We start from the raw sequence: 7,934 nt of genomic DNA on the forward strand, positions 1-7,934 counted from the left end.
TCAAAATACAAGGGATTTGGAGTTACATGTAACTCCAAATTCCTTGAAACAAACACCCCCTAAGTGGAAAAATTTTAGGAGTTACAAACTCTCTAATAATAATGAGAAAACCACTATTCCCTCTCATATTTAAAGAATTTACTAACTCTCAACAATATTTTCCTCACATATATATATATATATATATTTCCTCACTTCTTCATTCTCACAATATATATATATATATATCCCCACTTCTTCACTCTCACACTCTCAATTCACTTCTCACAAATGGTGCAATGCAGAGCTTCAACCTTCATGTCTATTCATAGCCAGAGTTGAATGGTAGTAAGAGTTTAAACTCTTGATTAACCCACTCAATCCCACCCACCAACCAAAAAAAGATGCAATCATTTTTGATAAAACAAAATCTCACATACATAGTCCATCATTAACAATATTTAACAAGTGGTGGAGTCCACAGAGGGGCTTTTAGTAGACAAATTATAATAAGAGGACGGAAGAGCAAATTGACTATAACAGACGGATTAATTAAGGTATTAAATCTAACATAAATGATAGATCCAAGTTCTGATTACCAAGATCAATTTGTCCACATCCTAAAGCAAATCCAACGGTAGATGAAACTATTGAGCATATAAACCGTCCGATTTTAATCGTAAGGTCCCTGTTTCTTATAGTACTTGTTTAGAGGGCCCACCAACCAATGGTGGGGTCCTGATCTCGAGACTAAGAAGGCCTCGGAGAGGGTTCAGCAATGGCGGAGCTCCGGCATTCGGCGTCGATGGGGAGCCGCGCCTCATCCTCTCCGGCCAAGCGCGACGCCGCCGCCATCCCCCTCACCTTCGATCGCCACCGAGATCATCCCTCCGGCGACTACGACGATGATGATCCCCGCCGCGATCGAGATCGAGATCCACTTCGTTTCCTCCCTCCTTCTCTTCGATCTCTCATTCACCTTGACGATGCTAGGGCTCTTGCTTCTTCTCACTCTAGGATCCTTGCCGTGCTGGGTTTGATCCTGTGTGTTGCGGCGCTTGTGTCACTCCCTTCACTCTGGAGTCGCCTGGTGATTCTCTCTCTGGAAAAAATTGTGGCTTTTTTTTGGGGAAAATTCTTGTTTTGGAGTTTTACTGAATCGTTTGAGAGGAGTTTGAGTGATCTATGATGGTTAGAATCTTAGAATTCTCCATTTTGGGAACCTGGTTGTAATTTTGAGATTCGTTGCTATTGAGTTTTCTCTTTGTTTTGGTGCTGGTTTCACTTGGGTGCGTTATGTTCTTAAAGACTCCATTTTCATGCTACTGCTTGTTTCGCACTTGTTTTATAACTTACTGTTTTCGTTCGCTGTTTTATTCTTGTCTTTCTTTCTTTGATCTTGTAAGCAGTCTTAGCAATCTTGTGTTTTTGTGAGTTCAAATGTTTGGCTGCTTTGATGCATCAATGCTTTCGTCCTCTGTTAGACTCATATTAGTAATTGAGATGGAACTGGAAGCTCACTGGCTCTTTTGGGACAACTTAGCATGTATCCCTTGTTTATTCTCTTGTTGAACACGTGTCACTGATTATGCTTTCATCTTGTTTCTAGACCGCACCGTATTTATGCACCAAGGATGGAATTGTGCTTCGGTGTCCATTTGTAAGTTTCAATAAGGAGCTTCATTGATTCATCTGCATTTGACTTTGGTATAACAATCAATTGGAACTAATTGTGCTATATGTTACAAATAGGTAAAAGAGCCACCTTCTCTCTGGGAGAATCCACACTCCGCAACTACTTCATGGAAGCCATGTGCTGAACGCCAGGAGAATGAGATTTCAGGTGAGTTTGTTTGCTATCACTATCGTTTTATCTTAAATATATTTTGCTTCTATTTTTGGGTTATGTTGTATTCCATTTTGGCATGATTAGTGCTGTATGTGGACATGATACTGTATGACTCTGTTACATGCAAAGTTCTTGATGAATGCCTATTTTACCGTTTCAGTAACAGGTGGATTATAGATATGTGTATTGCTTATTAAAAAGTTCCTTGTTAACTTACTATATCCTTTTCTCAATCAGGTTTTAGTATTTTTCTTGGGCACTTGACAATGTATCCACTTTCATTCCTGTCCTGCAGATCTTCCACCTGAGAATGAAACTTCGGGTTATATATTTATTCATGCTGAGGGTGGCTTGAATCAACAGCGTATTGCTGTATGTATGCTTCCCTTCTGGCCAAAGTTCTTGCTCATTATAACTGGATATATGCTTCATTGATGAAAATTTCTTGCTCATGCAGTCTGACTTCTGTATCTCTCTTTCGTATTTAGAGTTGCTTACTTCTGTAGCAATCAGCTGTAATTTATGAACTGATGGTTTCTTGCAGATATGCAATGCTGTGGCTGTGGCCAAAATTATGAATGCAACTCTTATATTGCCAGTTCTGAAGCAAGACCAAATCTGGAAAGATCAAACGTAAGATTCTGAAAAAGCATGCATTGCTACATAGCTTATAATATAAATTGTTACTACAGTTGCAACCTGTTATTTTTCTTCCAATGAAGTGTGTTTTAGTTTATCTTTGACTTGCAATTTTAGTGAAACATGAAAAATCATGAATGTATGTTCTGTCCTAGATCTAATTGTTGTGGTTGCATTTGTGACCTATGGAAAAGCTATTAAATGTGAAGAGAGCATGGAATTGTAGGTAAAGTTCAATTTTATTTAAATAAAAATGAACTAGTGAGAAGTTCAGCCACATGCATGATAAATGACTTTCAAGCTTAAGCGCAACATGTTCAAAAAGTAACTTGGGGTTTTAAACCTATTTATGGATATTGGCATTATTGTTAGTTCCTTTTTCAATAAGCATATTGTGCATGCATTCCGATTCCACAGTTGTGGTGAACATTTAAATTTTCAAACTTAACATTTTCCTATCTTCACTATCATGTTAGAGGAAGTTCCGTTTTCAATGAGTATTATTGTGCCTGAATTCAGGCTTCATTAGTGTGGTTAAGACATACTTTTTGAATTTGAACAGTTTCCTGTCTCCCTTATCATTCTCACATTTCTTGCTTGGTGCAACTAAGATCAATTACTTGGGGATGAAACAGGTCCAAGTATGATGAAATTGATCTTGTAAATTAATTATTACTTACTAGTTACTGAAGAATTGACTACAGTGTATGGGGCATGCATCAAGCCCTCCATAGGTGCTCCAAACATTTATCTGGATCTTAATTTTTTATCCTCTAGACATGTTTTTTGGTCTTTGACTCAATGCACTAAATTTATGCCTATCTTTGTGCAGGAAGTTTGAAGATATATTTGATGTCGATCATTTCATTGAGTATTTGAAGTACGATGTTCATATAGTACGTGACATTCCTGACTGGTTTCTAGACAAAACAGAGCTTTTTACAAGTATAAGGTTGTTGCTGATCTTATCTGTTATATATTTCTTATTGTTCCATTTCCTTTCTTTCTGAATTATAGTTTTTATCTAATAAATCCATCTCAAATGAGATTAGCGTTTTATGTTATGTGTATGCCATATGATTGTTTTCCTTGGTTTATTGTTTTTAGTGTCTCTTCTGATCTGTTGCAAAAGGCCTGTACATGTCTCACATATTTTTCTTGATTGGGCCTAAGGCTATTACTATTTTAGGCTATTACTATTTTTCTTTGCTTGTTAGGCTTAGAGGGTGAGTGTCCTGTATCTTTTTGTGATGACAAATGGTTTGGTTCTGATATCTGGCGTGAAGTCAATGCAACGCATGACCTTTTAACTTTCAATTATTTCCTGACACTTGTAAAAGCTTTTAGTTCCTAGATACTGTTCTGTAGCTCTTGGCTGCATCATGGCTTGCCATCTGGGTAAACAGTTTTATGGTCAGTGTGATTTGATCTTTGTCATTACAGGTTAGTGCGTGAAAATGTAAGTTTTGGGTTTATTAGAAATTCTTTGATTGTTGTTGATCTTTGGGTATTCAAGTCTTGCAATGACTTGCATACGATAGACTACTTCTAGATGCCTGATATATTAAAAATACACTTCCTTGGTGTGGAATGTTTTTTATGTAGTTGGAATCTAAGGAGTTTGTGGAAATACTAAATTCTCTTATTCTATACTCCATAAACTCCTGGACTTACAATATACATTGGTATAAAACCAGAAAAGAATAATGACCAAGCTAACATGAAATCAAACTAGAAATAGGATAAGCTCAACTGAACTAATATGAAGGCCACCATGATACCCAACTTGCTTAACAGAAAATTGGTGCATAACTCTTGAGTAATACTCGGTTGCAGTAGAAGAAAAGCAGAGTGGGTTTAGGATTAGCCATTGTAGATGGAGGAAGGCAGAATCACCAAACATCAAAATAATTAATAAGAGAGGATAATGATCAAACTAATCTGAAATCATATTAGAACTAGAATGAGCTCAACTAAACTAAGATAAGCACATGCTAACATAATGGAAGACTAGTAACTAGATATATCCTCTATTCATGCTTCTTTTCTGTTCTCCTTATTTATGAGCTTTGCGTATTGAGCTTCCATAAGAGTAGATTACAGTATGCCTCTAAGAACCTGTGTTTAATTACAATCATATGTTTATTTTGACACATAAAATTTCTGGTTTACTCTACTAGATTAAATATAATTGCTTAGACAAGGACATACCAATATCATTTTTGAATTTTGGCTGAATCTTAATCATTTGCATGGTGTAGTGGAAATGGGGGCATTGTTTTGGTTTTAATTTGATATCTGACTGAAAAGCATAACGTTGACCTGTGGTTGGAGCAGGCGGCTGCTCCATCTTCAAAAGGAAATTGATGTTCTCATGTAGTGATGAGGCCAGAAGAGATGGGGTTCTCCATCCATCATTATTAAATTAATACATAACAATGTAATATAAAATTAATTGTTTATTATCCTTTTCATTTTTTTTTTTATATTTCTATAAGTTTTGACTGAAACAAAACCATTACCGAAAGAGAATAGCTTTTGTTTTTTTTCAAATGAACATTAAAATAAATTTCAAAATCATGATTTCATCCCATGATTGTTACTAGTTCCTTAGTGTTGATGTTGGTTTGAATGTGTACAACAGCAGGTTATGAGTTGGTTGCCATAAAAACAATCTGAATTTTATGGGTTTGTTTGATTACGATTGTCTGATCATGCAAAAAAAAAAATTTCCTGCTGTTGACTTTGAACTCCATTTCTCTGGCAGGCGTACGGTAAAAAACATTCCAAAGTATGCCCCAGCGCAGTTTTATATTGACAATGTACTTCCAAGAATTAAGGAGAAGAAAATCATGGCTCTGAAGCCTTTTGTTGATAGGTTGGGGTAAGTAGCAGACCAGAATAGACACTTGATCTTCTAGCATCACATCCTTATGTTTTGCATGATTTCTTGTGCTTAATGAGGTTGAATGGTTCATGGTGGTCACATTTACTTTGTTGGCTACCAATGAGATTTGATTATTTTTATACATTATTTCAGGTATGATAATGTTCCCGCTGAAATAAACAGGCTGAGGTGCAGAGTCAACTATCATGCTTTGAAATTTTTACCGGAGATTGAGGAAATGGCAAACCTTTTAGCTTCCAGGATGAGAAACCGAACAGGCAGTTCAAACCCTTACATGTAACTAACATTGATTGACTTTCTTTCAACTTGTTATTTTTTGAAAAACCTGTTTTTAAGCCTATGATTCCAACTCTTTTTCAAACAGGGCACTGCACCTTAGGTTTGAGAAAGGAATGGTAGGACTTTCCTTTTGTGATTTTGTTGGAACTAGAGAAGAGAAAGCAATGATGGCAGCATATAGACAAAAGGAATGGCCAAGGCGATATAAGGTCTTTGAAAATTTCTATTTTATCTTGAACTCAAGTCAAACATGATTAGGCTTTTCTCATGTTTTGTTATGTGCTTCCTTGCAGAATGGATCTCACCTCTGGGAACTAGCCCTTCAGAAGCGAAAAGAAGGGCGCTGCCCCCTTGAGCCTGGAGAAGTTGCTGTGATACTACGGGCAATGGGATACCCTAAAGAGACACAGATATATGTTGCTTCCGGACAGGTTTATGGTGGTCAAAACAGGATGGCTCCTCTCAGAAACATGTTTCCCTAATTTGGTAAATCTTTTCTTTTCTTAAAAATTTAAAATAGAAGATTATCTGATTTTGCATCATATTTATGATAATATTTCTTCTTTGGAGTCAAGCAACATTTTAATGCAATCTTTATCATGTTTTTGTAGTTTATAAAAAAAATTAAAAAAAGGTAATAGTGTGTATTACAGAATTAAAAATAGGGAATTAGGTTTAGCTGCTCTTGCAAATGAGAGGAATTTCATTTGATGTCTTCCACATTATGTCTCTGATAATATTTCTAGAATTAAAAGTCAATATTGGTTTGTTAAGTCGAAGCAATTGTTCATTATGGTCTCTTAAGTGAAAAATGTTCATTTTGGTCCCCAACTAGACACCTATTGCTCAATTTGGCCCTTCTTTTCAGTTTCTGTGTGCAAAGTGGCAGCGACCTAGTTTAAATGTTGACATGCCAGCTTATGTGGCATGCCACGTGACCAACTTAGTCTGAAAATATTATAAAATTTGTATAGCATATCATTAAGAGCATAAATCAAAGCTATAAATATGGTTTGAGCCAAATTTAGTCAAATTTGAATTCTTGAAAATAAATTGATTCAATCCTAATTTTGAGCTGAATTGAGCCAAGGCTCAAGCATTCAAAATTAACATCGAGATAAGGTCAAATAAACTTTTGAGTTAATTTTGACCTCGAGCTGCGTTTGAGCTTGAGTTAATGTTAAGCCGAGCTCAAGCTAGGCCCAGCCTAATAAGCTCGGCTCATTCGCAGTCCTGTTCTTAGCTGGTAATTCAGCTTCATCTATTCTTTATTGGATTCATTGATTGAAACTAATACCATCTTTGGGTTATGTATGCCCCATGTTATTTCCAGCCTTCGATTTCTAATAACCTAAATTCACATGTCAAAGAATGAACTGTAACAACATATCGAAGAGCAAATGTGTCATGTTTTTTGAGTTTATATTTAATACTTAGATGGTGCCATTTGCAATATTCAAGAAGTTATACCCATTACCAACATCAAGAGATCGTATGATAATTATCTTTGTTACTAGCAAACGAGAATTATTTTGTTCCCAATTAAATTTAATTTGCAGAACTTGTGTTTGCAGGTTACTAAAGAGGAATTGGCTAGTAACAAGGAACTAGATCATTTCCGAAAACATGTAACAAGTCTCGCTGCGCTAGACTTCTTGGTTTGCTTAAAGTCCGATGTATTTGTGATGACTCACGGTGGCAATTTTGCCAAGCTGATAATTGGAGCCCGTAGATACATGGGACATCGTCTGAAATCCATAAAGCCGGACAAGGGGATCATGTCGAAATCTTTTGGGGACCCCTACATGGGATGGGCACCTTTCGTCGATGATGTTGTGGTGACACACCAGACCCGAACTGGTCTTCCTGAGGAGACATTTCCTAACTATGATTTGTGGGAGAATCCTCTAACACCATGCATGTGTAGAGCATAGGTCGAAAAACAATGTTATTATTTTTTTGCTGCTGTTTCTGTCTAGTTTTTTTTTGGCACAGAAAACGCTCATGTATTGTTTGTAATAGTTTTCAGAAGTTATGGTGAATATTGGCCTTCTCACTATTGATTCACCTTTAAATGTAGGCTGTTTCTTTTTTGTTTTGTAAATTTATATTTGCTTGTTTTAATATTTGTTTTTCTACATTATAAAACTTTTTTTAAGGTTGAAGCATTGAGTGAAGTATTTGCCATTTGAAATTTCTTGGTTTGTTTGATCAGTATGTGTTTGATGGTTCATGCATATATTTCAATCTTGATGTAGTAAAAGCAAAAGCAAAAGCAAA

The 7,934-nt window shown here is 36.1% G+C and overlaps 2 protein-coding genes across 2 annotated transcripts; both read left to right on the plus strand.

Moving 5' to 3' along the window:
- The first annotated feature begins 745 nt into the window (after window positions 1-745).
- Window positions 746-7,609, plus strand: LOC120279393 (protein PECTIC ARABINOGALACTAN SYNTHESIS-RELATED-like). The gene is made up of 11 exons (XM_039286328.1): window positions 746-1,069; window positions 1,589-1,639; window positions 1,732-1,822; window positions 2,124-2,200; window positions 2,373-2,461; window positions 3,300-3,419; window positions 5,235-5,351; window positions 5,508-5,651; window positions 5,740-5,863; window positions 5,948-6,140; window positions 7,229-7,609. The coding sequence occupies exons 1-10, from the start codon at window positions 758-760 to the stop codon at window positions 6,134-6,136; spliced, it is 1,314 nt and encodes a 437-aa protein (XP_039142262.1). The 5' UTR covers window positions 746-757; the 3' UTR covers window positions 6,137-6,140; window positions 7,229-7,609.
- Window positions 7,092-7,588, plus strand: LOC120279204 (protein PECTIC ARABINOGALACTAN SYNTHESIS-RELATED-like). Its single transcript, XM_039286071.1, has 2 exons — window positions 7,092-7,163; window positions 7,229-7,588. The coding sequence occupies exons 1-2, from the start codon at window positions 7,092-7,094 to the stop codon at window positions 7,586-7,588; spliced, it is 432 nt and encodes a 143-aa protein (XP_039142005.1).
- Window positions 7,610-7,934: the final 325 nt, after the last annotated feature.

The sequence above is a fragment of the Dioscorea cayenensis genome, chromosome 16 (genome assembly GCF_009730915.1).
Source record: "Dioscorea cayenensis subsp. rotundata cultivar TDr96_F1 chromosome 16, TDr96_F1_v2_PseudoChromosome.rev07_lg8_w22 25.fasta, whole genome shotgun sequence".
Classification (NCBI taxonomy): Eukaryota; Viridiplantae; Streptophyta; class Magnoliopsida; order Dioscoreales; family Dioscoreaceae; genus Dioscorea; species Dioscorea cayenensis.

Bases quoted from the DNA above. Each gene is read 5' to 3' on its own strand.
- LOC120279393 (XM_039286328.1), top strand. From the start codon at position 758: ATGGCGGAGCTCCGGCATTCGGCGTCGATGGGGAGCCGCGCCTCATCC. The intron at 2,201-2,372 runs GTATGTATGCTT...GGTTTCTTGCAG, and splicing joins TGAATCAACAGCGTATTGCT to ATATGCAATGCTGTGGCTGT. The intron at 5,864-5,947 runs GTCTTTGAAAAT...GCTTCCTTGCAG, and splicing joins AATGGCCAAGGCGATATAAG to AATGGATCTCACCTCTGGGA.
- LOC120279204 (XM_039286071.1), top strand. From the start codon at position 7,092: ATGGTGCCATTTGCAATATTCAAGAAGTTATACCCATTACCAACATCA. The intron at 7,164-7,228 runs GTTACTAGCAAA...TTGTGTTTGCAG, and splicing joins ATCGTATGATAATTATCTTT to GTTACTAAAGAGGAATTGGC.